The 16,520-nt window shown below is 39.0% G+C and overlaps 1 protein-coding gene across 14 annotated transcripts in view; it reads right to left on the reverse strand.

Annotated features, from left to right (window-relative positions):
- ABLIM2 (actin binding LIM protein family member 2) overlaps positions 1 to 16,520 on the reverse strand; it is a 129,112-nt gene that overhangs the window by 19,473 nt on the left and 93,119 nt on the right. For 7 of the 14 annotated variants that reach the window (XM_015625244.1, XM_015625239.1, XM_015625241.1 and 4 more), the window contains 6 exons: positions 15,686 to 15,806; positions 13,926 to 14,024; positions 8,392 to 8,493; positions 7,011 to 7,064; positions 3,538 to 3,590; positions 2,802 to 2,934 (listed from right to left, as the gene is read on the reverse strand). In XM_015625244.1, coding sequence (XP_015480730.1) covers positions 2,802 to 2,934; positions 3,538 to 3,590; positions 7,011 to 7,064; positions 8,392 to 8,493; positions 13,926 to 14,024; positions 15,686 to 15,806 — 562 coding nt within the window. The remainder of the gene's footprint in view (positions 1 to 2,801; positions 2,935 to 3,537; positions 3,591 to 7,010; positions 7,065 to 8,391; positions 8,494 to 13,925; positions 14,025 to 15,685; positions 15,807 to 16,520) is intronic. The other 7 variants (XM_015625250.1, XM_015625243.1, XM_015625242.1 and 4 more) reach the window with 3 other exon arrangements.

A 16,520-nucleotide genomic window follows, 5' to 3' on the forward strand; every position in this document is an offset into this window, starting at 1 on the left:
CTCCAGGGTAAAGACACGGCTGCAGCAGCCCCGGGCAGGAGGATGCTCCAGGGTAAAGACACGGCTGCAGCAGCCCCGGGCAGGAGGATGGTGCAGGGTAAAGACACGGCTGCAGCAGCTCTGGGCAGGAGGATGCTCCAGAGTAAAGACACGGCTGCAGCAGCCCTGGGCAGGAGAGACACTCCAGGGTAAAGACACGGCTGCAGCAGCCCCGGGCAGGAGCTGCCGGGCTCCGGCGACACCGTGTGGTGAGCTGAGCGCGGAACTGCGCCCGAACAGCCCAAAACAGCACCCAGACCCGCTGACACCAGCAAATTTCCCCGTAATTAGACACCATCTGAACATCAGCTCCCCTCTCCAGGGATGTGGCTCCTGCTTTGTCCAGTACAACATTCTCTCCAGTCTGAAGTTGCCTCTCAGCACGTCACGGACACATGAACAGCAAGGGTTACATGCCTTCCTAAATACACAACACTTAAAATCACCAATTATGGTAAATAATGAACTATTACACATCTACATACACAGAAGCAAGACACATTTTCACAGGTAAGGAGATACAAGTTCCACTCTTGCCTGTTGATTGCACAGGTCTCACACTGATGTGCTGTGCTGTTAGTTGTGTTCTTCTGGGCATTTAAGCAATGTAATGTGGTAAAATGTCTTCCAGAGCGAAACAAGCCTTCTCTGGTTTGCTCAGAGACTGGACAGAAAAATGCAGGGCTTTTTGCTCAGTATATCTGGAAACATCACTACCAATTCACAGCCTGCTAACTCCCTCCACACTGCATATTACCACTTGGCACCAAACCTATACCTAACAAGGTTATTTTCTCTGATAGCCACTGACTATGTCACAGGGATGGGGCTGAAAGCCAGAGTTCCCAAGCATAAGTGCAAGAGGCAGAGATGCTACTTTTCTGTGGCCAATGTGGGCCATATGACAGACCATAAATATTCAGAACTAAACAAGGAAACACTGAATAGAGAAGGAATTACTTAGGATGTACACAGGTACTAAAATAGTCAAGTAAGTGAATAAAAAGATAAAAATAGGAAATAATAAAATTAATTTTATTAAAAACAAAAAAGGAAATAAAAGCATAAAGAAAGGAAAAGTAAGTTTCAGGAAGATAAACTTCCTCAATGTCATTTATGTGTAGCTGCTAATTGTGTAATGGGGTCAACATTCATGAGTGACAGAGAAATGCTGGTAAAACACAATGGAAAATGAAAAACAGAACCTATATTGGTGTAAATGTGGCATTGACCCAGACACAGAGGTGTGAATTATCTATTGCTTTTTTTAGTTTCAATAGTTTCACATTGCCAAGATAATAAAATATATTTTATTAGAATGCTAGTATAGAATTCTAAAATAGTATAAATATAGTATATATATATATATACACTAAATATAGTATATATATATATATATATACACACACTATATATAGTATAAAGAAATGCTAGTATAGCAGAGTGACAGGTGTAGTAAAATTCCCAGGGGAAAAAATGAACACCATATGTTGTTCCTGTATAAGAGTTCTTGGTGTGCTACGTATGTCTCCCTGCTTAAAATCTGCACTGAAGAACTGGTCTCTCAAAATGTGTGTAAAAGAGCAGCAGATCTACTCCCTAAAGCTTCCAGACACACCCCATGTGTGTATGACAATAAAAGGTTTAGGTGTTCATTCCTGGGCAAGGATTTAAGTGTGTGAGGTGGTCAGATTGTTTTCCCTTGCACAGGAAATCCTGCAATACACCTTGTGCACATGTTTGTGATTTCTTGTGAGGATCAAGTTACCAAATCCCTTACAGTTAGACCAGTGAGACTGATCTAAAATAAGTTTTCTTCTTTATCTTCTTTATCTTATTACAGCCTTTTGACAGCATATGTTTTCCCTCTTCCTTGCATAGCTAAGCCATAATTTCCTTAATATAAGTTGATGGAGCCAACTATCACATTACCAAAATGCCCACAAGACTGACATCCTAGCCCTGCTGCCAGACATGCCTTGCATTGGGTGCATTCTTTTGGAAAACTGCTTCCCCAACTTGTTTACCCTGGATGACCTGCTACTGCTGCATGGTATAAAGTGGAGGAAGCAGGGAGAGGAATGTCCCAGTTATCTCTTCAAACTCATTAAACATATTTTTTGTCATGTATGTAACTTAAAAGTAAAATTCAGGCCCAACACCGATGCTTCTGACTTTCTGAAATGTGCCATAAGAAATGTGTAGAACATGCTTTTGGTACTGACAGCTAGCACAGGCATATGGTCTCCAGGCCAGTATTCAGTTACAAAATTATTCCCTTTCCCACCTGGAATATTTCTGTGACCTTATAACTGTGAGTGAAAACAGAAAAAAAAAATGCTTGAGTTAATCTCTGGAGGAACAAAATCTTTATGCGTATCACGATAAGAGAAGAAATGGCTTCATCAATATTCAAAATACATAGTTTGTGTCAAGGACTAATTAGCACAAATGAAAAATCTGCTTGATACTGCTATCCTGTCTACGGAAAATGGGTACCATACAATAAATGGGCACTTTATGAGGAGTGGGTTTTTGTGGTAAGGCATCTCTGCTCTCCAAAGAGCCAACAGCTCATTTACACAGGCAATGCTGCTTCTTTCACTAATATGAAACCATAAATATTTTCATCAGCATAGTCTGGAGGCACTGAACGCTCACAAGCCACGGCAGAGCCAAGTGAGCAGTGGGGTAATGATGGCAGAGATGAAGAGTGGGTGGGCTGCAGCAGGGCCACCTTCCCCTGCCCCAGCTCTACTCACGGGAGTAGGCGGCGGTGGTGCCCTCCTGCGCCCTGTCGCTCCCGGCAGTGAGGGACAGCGACCGCGTCTCCGAATCCGGGGAGTTGGTTCTGGTGTCCGTATCCCCTTTCAGAATCAGCCAACTGGTCTTCAGCTGCAGAGAGGAAAAGCCTGTTACCAGATACAGGATGTAACACCTGGAGGCAGTTCTCCCACCTCAGCTGTCCCAGATGCCTTGTGATCTGCTTGTCTATTTATGCTTGCTGCAGCTCCAACCATCCTCTATCAAATTATAAAAGCTGACTGTTTGATGACTTAAGACATCACAGATACCAGAAACTCTTAAGTTTTAGCTGAGCTGAGGACATTCTCTCCATTCATGAAGCTGCCCACAGCACCCCACTTTAGAAGATGCCCTATGTCATTTTCTTATAATTAATCTGCTCTTGACATTTTTCTTCTAGGTCAATATGCACAATAAATCTGCAGCATTAGCTGAATCACCAAGGTAGAAATTGAGACTGAGTGAAAATCCATCAGTTTATTGCTCTTAATCTCAATATCCCTACTTCTCTTTACTGTAGAACATACATTCTAAACCCTTTGGGTGAGAGATTAAGCTTCTCTATGTCTTTACAGAAAGACCTAAAAGTAGTAAATGATTATTTCAATTATTTAAAAGAATATGTGAATGTGTTTTAAAAACAAGTTACTTCAAGAATGATCAATACTTCCTTTTGTCCTTTCTGAACATTACCTTCTTATTGTCCTGATCCAAGCTTCCATCCTCCCCATCTGATCTTCTTGCTGCTGTAAGATTAAATTAATTTTAAAAATTTGAACAGAATGCATCTTATTTTTTGACTTCTGTTTTGACTGTAGTTATGTTCCAAGTATTTTTAAGCAGGGGAGAAAATCAATTAAAAAAATAGAGTTTGTCAGAAAATTTGATGTGTGGAGCTATGGTTTTACAGAATTACTAAAATTATTTTGAAATTATTACAGTAATACTCATCCTCCATGTATACAATAAATTCAGAAGATCTATTCCTGCTGGATTTTGAACCCGCATTTTCAGGAATAAACTACTTTTGGGAATGATTGATGGTAAGAAAAACTGTACATCATAACTTAGGGACAGATTTCTTTGGCCTCCACTCACAGGGAAGCCATTTCCCCCTTCTGTGTTACAATGACCATGAAAGTACAAGGAGTCACACAGATGTTCTGTAGTCAGCACACCTGGATCTCTTGGGTTCCTAAAGAGGGCAGACAATCATGGTAAAGAAAATGATGAACAAACTTGGCACTGCCTCTTTATAAAATTCTATACAAACTATAAAATCTTCAAGAGAGATTATGTCAGACCCTAAAATTGAAAATTCTTGACCAACCAATTTTATCACTGTATTTTCCTCTTCTACCCATATTTTCCTCCTGAAGAGCGTTCCCCAAAAACAGTTGCTGATGTTTTACCATTGGGTTATTTCCTTGTAACTTTTCAACTTGCATTTAGAATTTAGAAATTCTAAAATCTTTTCATTAGATAGTTCCCAACCCATAAATGTGTTTTTCCTTCTATTTCCCAGGGCATTGTTCCAGACACAAAAATCTTACAGAAAGTGTTTTGTGCCAAATTTCACACAATTTCAGGTAAGTTCTTAAAATGTGAGCCCTACTTGCCTTTGTATCCCTCTGGGTAGTTTGGGGAGAGTTTTAATGGTGCAAAACTGGAATAATGGAAGGACAGCATAACTTTAAGCCCACGAGAAATTAATGTAACAAGGTGGTTCCCTGCAATGCCTGAGAAAAATGGCCCTGTGCAATGCAATGCAGACAGAAAATGTAATTATTATTAAAAGAAAGAGTATGATAATACTGCATGATGATGAATGATATATGTATGCACGAGTATGATAAGTGCTGCAGAACTCCCAGCAAGTTGGGAAGAACTCTGCTCTCTCCAGTTCCCCAGCTGTCATGTCTGCAGAGGATCTGCCCTGCATCAAACAACACAGGCAAAAGGCCACCAGCAAAAGCATGTCAGCGTTATTCTGATTCAATTTCTGGTGCCATCACACGGCTCACATCCAGATCTTAACTGGTTTTGCTGAGGAGGTGTAGTTAAAAAATGACAGATTGCCATAAGGAAAATATCTTTAGGCTTAGAGGTGAAAATCTGCTTCCCCCAACTTCAATTTAGTGAGGAAAAAAAAAAAAAAGGGTTAGAAAATATGAAATAGCATTAGGAAAAAACACAAGGTTTTCACAGTTATAGCATCCTGACAAGGGTATTTTCCCAAGATGGCAAGCTGCTTCTCTGAGGAATAAATAGGAAGGAATATCCAAACATGACAGATGATGAATAAAGTCCCTACACTGCGAGAAGGACCTAAACCTGGTTCAGAGTTATTTTGGGAGCACACCCTAAACTGTGAGTCAACAAGTTATTCCAGGTCATCTGTATTGATCTTGTTCTCATTAAATCAGAAATCCATATAGAGGATCTGATGCATTTTTGGAAATTTTATTTTTGTTTCAAGACACTGATGTTTTCAAAGGAAAAAAACCACAAACATGCTTGATTCAAGGTTTCTATTGAGAAATTTCAAAAGTTCCACAAGATCTTCAGAGCATCTGACTTCAAAGAGATGCAGAGGGTTTACAACTAAAATCAGTAAGGGCCATGAAGGCCAGCCCCTCCCAAGTTCCCGAGAAGGCTTCATTTAACACATTGCTGGCAGAAAAATGCAAGTGCCCTGAACTTCATCAGTACTGAGCATTCACTTCACCACTGCAAGGGATACTCAGTTCTGCCATGAATCTCAATGTGCTTCCAAAACTTTTTTAGTAACTTTGAATGGTGTTCAAATATTTCTAAAACACAAACACACACACAACCATGCAGGCTCCTACACTCCTCACTTTCCAACCCCAGCTCTGAGCCTGATCTCTTCTTGCATGTCCCATTTTTCCACCACCTTTTTTCATTCTGAAGTTGGTTGTTTAGAATAGAAACACTGAAGCTGTTGCTTCAGCAAATCTGTTGGGTGCTGATGTAACTAAAACCTTTTAAAGCCAAATGTTTTGGAAGAGCTTCTTGCATTTCTTGTTTTAAAGAACATTTTTGTGCTTGTTTGTTCAAACTTGGTCTCTTCAACAAAGGAATGTTCTCTGGCTCCTTTTCAGCATGGATTAGTTCAGTGTCCCATCAGTTTGAGGAGCTGAATAATCAGCTACTCATGTGTTCATGCTTTAGCTGGGAGTCCTTCCAGAACAAAAGATAAATCTTTTAAAATTTGATTTTAATTTATATTATTTTTATTGGAAGGAAAGTTTATTGATTTGTTTGAGTTGTTGTTTCTGGATTTTATAGTTTTCAGGGTTTTTTGGTTAAAGGAAATTATGTTTTGCCCTCTGGTAGGAAAAAAAAAAGTATTTCCAACACAATCTTTCAATACATCTACAATCTAGAAAAGGAAGTTTAAAACACATATTCTTGTTAACCTATTGAGATTGCTGACTTGCTAGTTTAATTCTCTGCTCACTTCAGTGGTTAAGAGGATAACTCCACACAGCAGTACCAAACTGACACAATCCAGACTTCGACAGACAGCAAACTGATATCAAAATGCCCAGCCTGCAAATATAAAGCTTTTGCTTGGAATCCTCTTTGCAAACCAAAAGTATCTATTAAATTAAATTACACAGCTAGGATACAGGATATTAAGAGTCATATAAGAGCTTCTGTAAATGAGTGAAACTATGCTGATTTATACTAGATGATTGTTACTTTGCTTTTGTTCATGATTTTTCCAAACACCACTACAATATTCACATTTTCTTGTTGTCTTTTTTTTTTTTTTTTTCTCAGCCTGAGAAGTTGCATTTGATGATTTATATTGATGAGCAGGCACAGAGGGGCAGGAGAGGGCAAACAGGGTGAGAACAGCAGTGTAGCACAGCAGTTTATGTGGCACTTGTGATCAGCTATGAATCACCATGATATATCAAAATAGCAGTATCCCAGTTTTGGAGAACTCACCACATCCCTGGACATCATGTTATACAAAATGCTATTCAATTTTCATGTTACACCTTTTTCTCCTTTCCTGTTTGAGGTTATAGGGACATAATGAAACGCACAGGCTACAGCAAACGAATTTGAGAGTCAATACCCATTTTTGTGCAAAGACACAGATAAAACTGCAACAGAGAAAAGCACTGTACCATGCTGTTTGTAGATAGGAGGTTTCCTATAGATGTTATCTTTTACGCCAGTGTCTGAGGAAGAGGAAAGAGAAAGGAAAGAATGAAAGAGTAAGCAAGCAGTTCAGACCACGCTGCTCTTGTCTCCTCCCAGCAACAATAACAATGCAAAAACTTCAGCAAAGACTATGCATTCATTCAGTGGGTTGCCATCCAGTGGTTATTAAAAGAGAATGGAACTTTATCCATCATGTGCTGAAAACCTTTATAGCTACCTACGCAGCATAATTCCCCCTGAGGCCCTCAAAATACTCTAAAACAACTTGAGTGGCATTCATTTGGTGATATGTAGGGGTTTCATCTGCACTACCAGCACATACTTACTTTATAGACAGCAAAAAGAAACTGGCACACTTACCACTACTTAAAATTAATACAGGAGTACAACTATTACTGTCAGACTTGGAAAAAGATTTTCTCCATTATTTACACAGTGCATATGTTCAGGTATGAATGATTATACTGGAAATACAAACCATTCTTTTAGGAAATCCTAAAATTTGTCTTTTCATTTAATTGTATAGCTAAGCTGGCCTTCCAGGAGTTTTCTGGAAGCCCTCAGAGCCACAGTCGAGGGTTCCCATATCACATTGTACAGACATCAGATTTACTCAATACTCTGGACCTGAGAAGATACAATTCCTAAAAGTGCTCTGTTTACAGAAACATTAACCACAGAAGCTAAATGTGAATAAACAAATGATTACAATGAGGAGGCAGATGTGTCTAGCAGTCAAAAAGCTGAAGAGTGTGGATAGGATGTAAGTTTAACGTTCTTGTTGACTGAATTTGAAAACAGTAGAGTACATACACAAAGATAGCCACAATGAGCGCCCTGCAGTTCTGAAGTCTTCCAGCTTCAAGTTTATATTAATATTACTTAAATTCAGATAATAGACTGGTAAGAAAAACAAACAAAAAAAAAAGAAAAAAACCCAACAAAAACCCCTTCAGTCATTCCTCCTGCATACAAATTCAATATATCTATGCAGTTATGGCTCATAAATCATAGGATCTTACAATCATTAGGGCTGAAAAAGACCTCTAAGATCATCTGTTTCAGCCACTAACCCAGCACTGCTGTAACTTTGTACTCTTGGTAAAATTTTTCATTCTGTGCCTTCTGTAAAGTCATTTTTTTAACATATAGGTACATGAGCACACAGCTCTCTTTTATTTTTGAGATTAAGTTTAACAACAAATATTCACTCAGTAGACATTTTCTCCTTCTGCACTTTGAAATTCACAAATCAATGAAAAAAAAAAAATAAAATAATACATTCAGGAGAGAATAAACAGGTGCCAGAAATTGAAGATCAAAAGCTAAGCAGTTAATGCCTACCTGGAATATGGAAATGCCTAGGAGCCTGCTGATAGACAGAAGGTGAAGATTTGCTGTCAGAGTACATGGATAAACTTGGAGTGCTCCGACCACTTTCACTGCCTCCAAGGGGAAGAGCAAAGAAAGCAGATAAAAGAAAAATGGAAAGCAAAGTAGAGTATTTCAAGCATAAAAGCTTGTTTAGAATGACTTGTTAATCCAACAGTTTTAAATGTTATGTTTTTGTAAAACCCATTTTTTTTCAGCATAGTATATTGGCTCAGACTCCAAACACCTCATCAAAAATGACTATATGACAGATATCAGATTAAGATGCCCTACTTTGAAGAGAAAAATTCTCTTTTAATGACACTTTAAAAAAGAAAATCAAAGGATAAGAACATCCAGAATCTTGCAATGTGTTTTGCATAGCCTTAACTGAATAATCTACTGATCAAGCGTTTTAAAAGTTTAATGCTATGGCTCGTAGCCTGCCCCTGAAACTAGAAATACATAATTCAGTAGTGTTTAAATTATCTCAAAGCAGGACTAGACCAAAAAATAAACATTATGGTTAAATAAAAAAATCCTGCGTATATCAGTGACAAAAAGAGATGTTGAAATTTGGCTTTCAACTGCAAACTTTTCCCACAGGTAACATGCCACAGCATTTTTATGCAAACGAGGTTGGATTATCAAGTCATGAATCTATAATGCCATAGTCACTTCACCAAATTTCAAGATATACATAGGATTCTTCCATATTCATTTTTCCACTTGTTTTGTCAAATGCTTATCAGGTGCCATTCATCTTCTCTTGGCTTATTTCCCTGAAGCACACTCTATGGCATTATAGTGCTGCTTGGCAAACAAAAAAGTAAAGCTCTACTTTTTTGGGACTTGTAAAATCCTTTTAGTTTACAGCACTGTTAAGCAACTGGAAGCAAACATGACATTTATTCTTACATCAAATGATTGTTAATTTGCTGTTACTGTTTTAGTGTGGATGAAGCACAAATTTAATGGCTAGTAACGATGACGTTGTAGCAAGTTTCTCTGGGGTCAAAAAGTGCAGCAGCCCAGGGCATTAGATGTGCAACTGAGTTCTGCCTTCATGAAGGGGGTTTTTCATAAGCACAGAGCTGTGGCGTTACCAGAGCTGTGGAGGCCATGCCCATGGTCTCTGCTGACAAGCAGTGGGTGCATGGCCATCCCACTGTCACCAAAGCCAGCCTTGCCATGCACCACTGAGGTCAAGGGGACAGGGCCACTGAGCTCAGCGGGAGCAGAGACAGGACAGACAAGGTCAGAGGAGTGTGCTGTGTTATCTCATGACAATACACTAACTAATCCATCCTAAATTTTGTGTATGTAGTGTTCACAGTAGACGAAAAATTAAAACTCAAAAGCTATTGAGCTGCAACTACTCATTAACAGTGATTTCTTGTTGAAAAAGTCTAATCTGGGACACTGAGAGACTGAAATCCCAACTACAGGTGCTGATAGCCTATGGCTCTTCCAAAATGTTAGGAAAAAATTATGGAATTACTAAGAATGTGGTGCATCACCATGACTTTGCAGGCAAGTAGTCCTCAGACAAGAAACCAGTTATTCAGTTTCTTGATTCCCATTTTGCTCTTGGAAGGAAAAAAGTAGGGACAGGTTTTCACTCTGCACTTATGATTCCCTTTTTCTTTGCTGCTTGCTGCCCAGATTCCTGCCCATCCCTATTAAACAGGAGAAGCCTCCATGTCACTGGTAGATACTTATGAAAGAAAGGTCCCTTACACCTCCAAAATTCTTAAAAATTTTGTAATGTCCTTCACTGAAATAAGATCCTGTTATTGGAGTTTTCTAATTTAAACAGAAAATGAAAGTTCTCAAGCGATTTCCACAGTGTATTAATTCCTCATTTACTTAAAAATTAGCATATTATTAAAATGTCTGTTCCTATATGACCTGCATGAATAATCACTGAGCAGTGACCTAAGGTGCTGGTATCGTACACACACAGAAAGTCATTCTTCAGTGATAGGTAGAGTGTCAGCAAGGAATCAGGAGGAAGCATTAATTAGGAGGAATAAACTTGTAGGAACACTAGATATAAGTGCAAGTACCAGGGGACAGGGAATCTAAAAAAGTGCAAGGATCATCTGTGTGGAGCAGTTTGCAAAGCCATCACCTCTAACTTGCTCAAAATGGAAGAATTAAGGATTAAATGATGAAAAAGGTTCTTCTTGCACCTACTCATACAAACTGATGCACATTTGAACTTTAATTCTGCCACTGATTCAGAAAACATCTGAGTAGTTGTATTTCACATTTTACATACAAAAATAGGTGTTTAATAATAAAGCAAACTGAGGACCCATGTAGAAAGTTAATGAGTAGGAACTACGGACAGCTTCTTAAGCTAGGCTATAATTTAAATCTCTAAAATGAGACTTTGCCAATAAACTATCTCTTTCAAGGTTTGCCTAGTATAGACTGAAGAAGAACTTCAAATAAATTCTAAGAGAAAAGGCAATTACCAGAGAGAGCAATTTTTCAAACTTTTGGGTTTGCCTTCTGCCATAAGTAGCCACAGGCTGTGATCTTGTCCACTGATCAGTGGAGAGCAAAAAACCATAATCCTGAACTGTTCTCTGGGTGCTGTTTAACTTGGAAAGAATCTGGAAAGGCTTTGAACTTGAGAGTAAACCACAAAAACTTCCTTGTGTCTTCTGGCTGCTGACAGGGCAGGCTGTACTTTTAACCCTGTGTGTGTAGAGCCAGCTGACCAGGGCTCAGACCATGCCCCATCTTCAAGAGACTGTCAGGAAAAGTATAATATTGCTTGTATCTCCTACTTAGTCAGCTTTTATCTTATTTGTGAGGAATTTTATAATAATTTGCAGTAAGAGCTGCCTAAGTTCAGGACTGAAATAAAAACAGATGCCACCGGTTTAACGAGGGAGCTGTCCAAGACTACTCACAAAACTGGACCCTTTTAATATCTCTGCCCATGGTGTATTAAATTAGAAAAAGTTTTTTAAAGTCTGATGACTAATTCTATTCAAGTTTTCAAAGCCAAGAAAAAGGGCTTTGGAAGCTATGCTCCTGCACTAGGAAGGTGAGATAATTTCTACCTGTTTTAATTTCTATCTATTATTATAATAGATAATTTCTATCTGTTTTAAGCAAATATTTTTTCAGCAGGGCTCAGCACACTCAAAGACTACATCACCTCAAGAGGAACTGCTACAACAAGCATGGGTGCTTGGAATCTTACACCTATGACTTGCAAGGGCATGAACTATGAAGCTTTCTTGAAGTGAAGTTGTCATAGGACTTATTTTGAAGACCAAAATCCTCAGAAGAGCACAACCAAATCATTTGCCTTCATGAAAAATAACAGCTCATCCCATTACACTTCATGGGAGCTAGACTGCAGAAGAACAGGAGCTTAGTAATCATATTTGTCACTGGAAAAAATTATGAACCCTGTCATTCTCAGGAAGAATATGAGGCAACCTCAGTGAAATCAAAAGGAAGATTTTGCTTGTCTTAATTTCCCTAGGGTAGTAATGTATCTGTCTACTGGAAGTAGTAATGAAATCTCTTTTATGACATATGTGGAGTGCTGGTTTTAAAAAGATTAATTCTAGTACAGTAAAGCAGTGCATTATTTTTGGATATTTTTTATTTTTTTTTTTTTTAATAAGCAGGATTTCACATTCTTAAAAGTGAAGTGGCAACGTTAGGGCTGGTCTGAATACAAACCAACTACTGCTACAATCTCACTCTTCCCACACTCACCACTTTGAAGGGAAAAAAATTATTTCAGTGTGTGGAGCACATCCACACCATCAAAAGGCTCCTTAAGATAAGAAAAAAAACACATTCTGGAGCTCTGAATTCAGAGACCTTGAAGAGGATGAAGCAAACCTTCTGACTCATTTTGGACAGACATTATCTCAGCACAAACCAGTGAATAATCTATTCAGCCCTTGCAGGGCTCAGGATTACTGACCTAAGAAAATTATAAAAAGGTTCACCTGCCTCACAGGAACACTGTGAGGCACTGTAAGGCACTGTCTGCAAAATATTTTAGCTCCTTGATAAAAAAGTGCTGCAGAATTGCAAGTTATTATAATTTTGATCACACTAATAATTATTTGGGCACAAGGAGCTACCACTTGACAATTCCTTCATCCAAGCAGCAGCACTTAATAATTGCTGCTGCTCTGAGAAACAGCAGGTAGCACTGAGCAGAAACCCATTTCCACAGGAATGCTGCCAAGAAACTGCCAAAGGGACTTTGAGAAAGAGCTTTCCATACACTGAAATCATGTGCTGCAGCACACCAAAGAAGTTTCTCTTACTCAGTCCATCAGGTTGGATAATACCATCCAAAATAAGAGGACAGATAAAAACCAGTTTAAGCAGTGCCTCAGAGAATACCAGAGATTGTGCCAGCCTTTCAAGAAATGTGTGGGAGGCCTACTGCTTCTGGTTGTGGAAAAGAGCTTTGCAGGTAGCCTCTAAAAAAACAACAAATAGTTTAATCTCATCAGCTCTTCCTTCCAAGATTTTCTTGCAAGGACCATATTTGACTGTCTCAAGCTTGATTTTGTTCCTGTTTCTCCTAGTAAAATTCAGCTGAATTTGGGCAGCATCAGGGCCCAAAGAAGATGCATTAGCTATTATTCCAAAGGCAATGAGTACCTGCTATTCATTTGAATGTGCAAGTCTGACTCCTGCAGAGGGTCATTCCCTTTTCTTTGCTGGTTACAACCTCAAGAACAAGAGTTTTACTTTATATCAGAGAGTATATGAGAGTCAAGGAACAGGCATTGAAAGTATTTGCCATTCATGTGGCCTCACAGTTCACGCTTCACTAGAGAAGAGAGACTCAGGGGAACACAACTCTGGTAGGTGAATGCCTTCTCTCTCAGACATCTAAACTGACTAAAAAAAAGCCTTTGTCTCAAAAGTTCCTGCCATTCCTCAGCACTCTCATCCACAACATGGAGGTTGCTAGAGATTACTATCCATTGTAAAAAAATTCAATGGCAAGAAGAACAGATTCAGTCATTGTTTTATAAGATGTGGCACAGATTAATTGACAGTGCAGCTGCACTGATGTAACCAGCTGTCATAATTTTTGGCAATGCTACAAATAATACAAATAGTATCTAAATGTATGTTGGAAGGTTAGATAACTAACCATCCTATCTTGTATCAAATGTGTAAGCTTATACTATTTAGCATCACCAAAAAGGGCAAAGGTATTTTAGAACTAACAGATTTTAAATATTTCTCTTCCTCAGTTTCATTATAAAAGCTAACTTCTTCCCTCTATCCCTTTGAAAGACACTGAACACTCACTGAAAAAGCAAAAATAAAACACCCCATATCCACTCAGTTTGTAAAACTTACACAGTACATCAAGGAAGCACAAAATTAAGACAAATTTTATCCAAGTGGAAGCCATGCTTGCACAGACATCAAAGTGAAACACAGCTGAATAAATCTACATTATCACAGCACGGTTTTGCATTCCTGGACCTTACCTTTGAAGAAAGGGATGTAATGATGTCTGAATGTAGATGTAAGGCTTGGGTGTTGGGGCAGGGAGATGCAGCTACTGGTACCAAGACTGTGAGTACCAGCTGGGGGCAACAGAGAGTAAGTGAAAATAAACTATTTAGTTCACTTACTGAAAGCCACAAATTACAATGCCATCCTTTTTTTTTCAGGAACATTTTCCTCCTGATGCTTAGAAAACATACAGTTTACATTTAAGTCTTCATCTTTCTCTGGTTATTGCTAAAAACATGCCAGTGGCCACGCTATGGGGTCAGCCAAGGGACAGGGGCTGTCTGCAGACAGAAGGCGCAAAATGCTGTAAATGCATCAGAAAATATTCCAGAAAAGGCACCACAAAAAGCATGGCTGCACTCAGGGGAAAACCTGCATATTAAAAGGCTGCAAGAGGGAATGAGAAATGCTTATAATGGATCTAATGAAATGAAATGGGAAGAGTCTTGTCGCTGCAGAGAACTGTGCCACGAGTGGGTCCAGTTCTCACTGCCGGTGCTGCACCCTGGTAGGATTTGGTTCACAATGCACCAGGGCACTCCAGTGCACGGCTAATTTAAGTATTTGGTGAAACATCCTGAAGTTATTTGAGCTCTGAAAGTTAGACATGCGATTAAGTACCTCGAAAAATATTCTCAAGTCATCTCTGCTCCGCTGCGGTAATGTCCTGATAACGTGGTTTGGAGGACTAGTGGCAATTATTAAAAATGGTGATTATGAAGATTATATTCTAAATTTTAAAGCATTAGAATTTCTTTGGCATTCCTTTTGTCTTTCCTCCTTGCTTTAACATTGTGCTACTAAGATTAGGTGTGACAGCTACCAGACCTTCAGCGGAGATTAATGTCACTCTAATAGATTTTTTTATACTCGACCTCATTTCCATTTTGTGAAAGACTTTGTGTTGTACAAATATTCAATTCCTGTAAAAACTTCATTTCTCTTGGAAAGGTTAAGAACTAGCAAATTTCCAAAGCAGTTTAGAATTACAATGTATCTCCAATGAAATTAAAAGACAACAAAAAATATAAATGCTATATAAATAATATAAATGCTCTGTGTTCTTTACCTGAATTATGGAGTAGAGAAAAAATACAATTAATTTTGAACAATTTTACTGATTATTTCCAAGGATAAAACCTTGTACAGAACCCAAATATGAATGGGGTTTAGTAAAGCATGCAAACATCAAACGGAGATGATCCTCCTGCCTATCTGACAAGAACACCAACACAGCTACTACTACAGTCCAAAGCTGCAAGAAACACTCTGTAAACTTCTCAACTAAAGGAACCTGGCCTTCAAAATCCAGCCATCAGGACTAGTCATTCCTCCAGCGGACCCTGTGGTACAAGAACGTAACACAAAGTCACTCCATCACCCTCTTGGCTTTGTGTGCATTCAGTGCTAATGTGCACACCTTGGGGGAGCTGTGGATTGAGTGTGTACCTTCAGGCAGGATGAGACCAAGATTTAAACCCTTCAAACCCTCCTATCTTGTGTCCACATAAAATAAGTTTTTATTAAATGCCTAGTTTTGTTTTCTTGGATGCACATCCCTGAAGCACTTGTTCTCTTTCTCCCCACAGAACTCGCTTTTCACAGTAAATAAATCACTGCAATGAACTGCTATTCCACCTTAAACCCCTCTCTTCTGGAGTCAATTCTTCTTACAACACAGCACAAAGTAATGGAAAAATCTGGAGAATAAGTAAGGCTGCTTTCGGATTACCTGGTCTGCTGTAATGCTGAGGAGAATGGGAGGTGGGGGTGTACCGACCATAGCCCAGGGAGCCAGCAGAGCTAGGACTTGATGTCCTGTACTGCTTGAAAGATCTGTCATCTTGGTCACCCTTAGAGGAAGAGAGGAAATACATGTTATTAGGGAAGAGAAGTAACTTCTCAAACAGGCAGAATATGCCATCTCATGTGTTTCTGTGATGTGTAGATGGGAGTCGAGGCTGTCCTAAGACTCCGTGCAATCCTAACAAAATGAGGTGGCTTTCAGCACATCCACCTGTGTGTGACTGAAAGAGCTCTGCCAAGTGCCAGAGAACAGCCATGTTGCCACAAAAGTCAGTTCAGACATAAATTAAAAATTACAATTTAATTTGAAAAGAACAGTAGAAGCGTTGCTTCAGGACAGTGCAATTTCCTGAACAAATAAAAGTGGGTGGAAGAGAAGCTCAGGTCAGCATGATAATATTATGGTGACTTTGTACTCATATGAATGGATGCGTAACAGTTACAGACAACACAAAAATCAGCATTTGCTGGTTTCACTACATCATGAAAATGACTGTGTATACATTGCCCAGTTTGCCCCACTGTAACATGGTCATTACTCTAAGAAACCCAACATTAACACTCGTGTAGTATTAGCATTAACACTGCACCACTGTGCAGAGCCAGCCACACAATCCGATTCCCATTAAACCCTTTAAACCAGTTAAAACCATGTACACACAATCCAAGCCTCTGATTTTCAACAGCTAGTCAAACTGCAACTGCAATTTGCAAGTAGGGTCTTCTTAACAGTAAAAGCACTACTGAGTGAAACAGAGGGG

This window comes from Parus major, chromosome 4 (genome assembly GCF_001522545.3).
Source record: "Parus major isolate Abel chromosome 4, Parus_major1.1, whole genome shotgun sequence".
Taxonomy (NCBI): Eukaryota; Metazoa; Chordata; class Aves; order Passeriformes; family Paridae; genus Parus; species Parus major.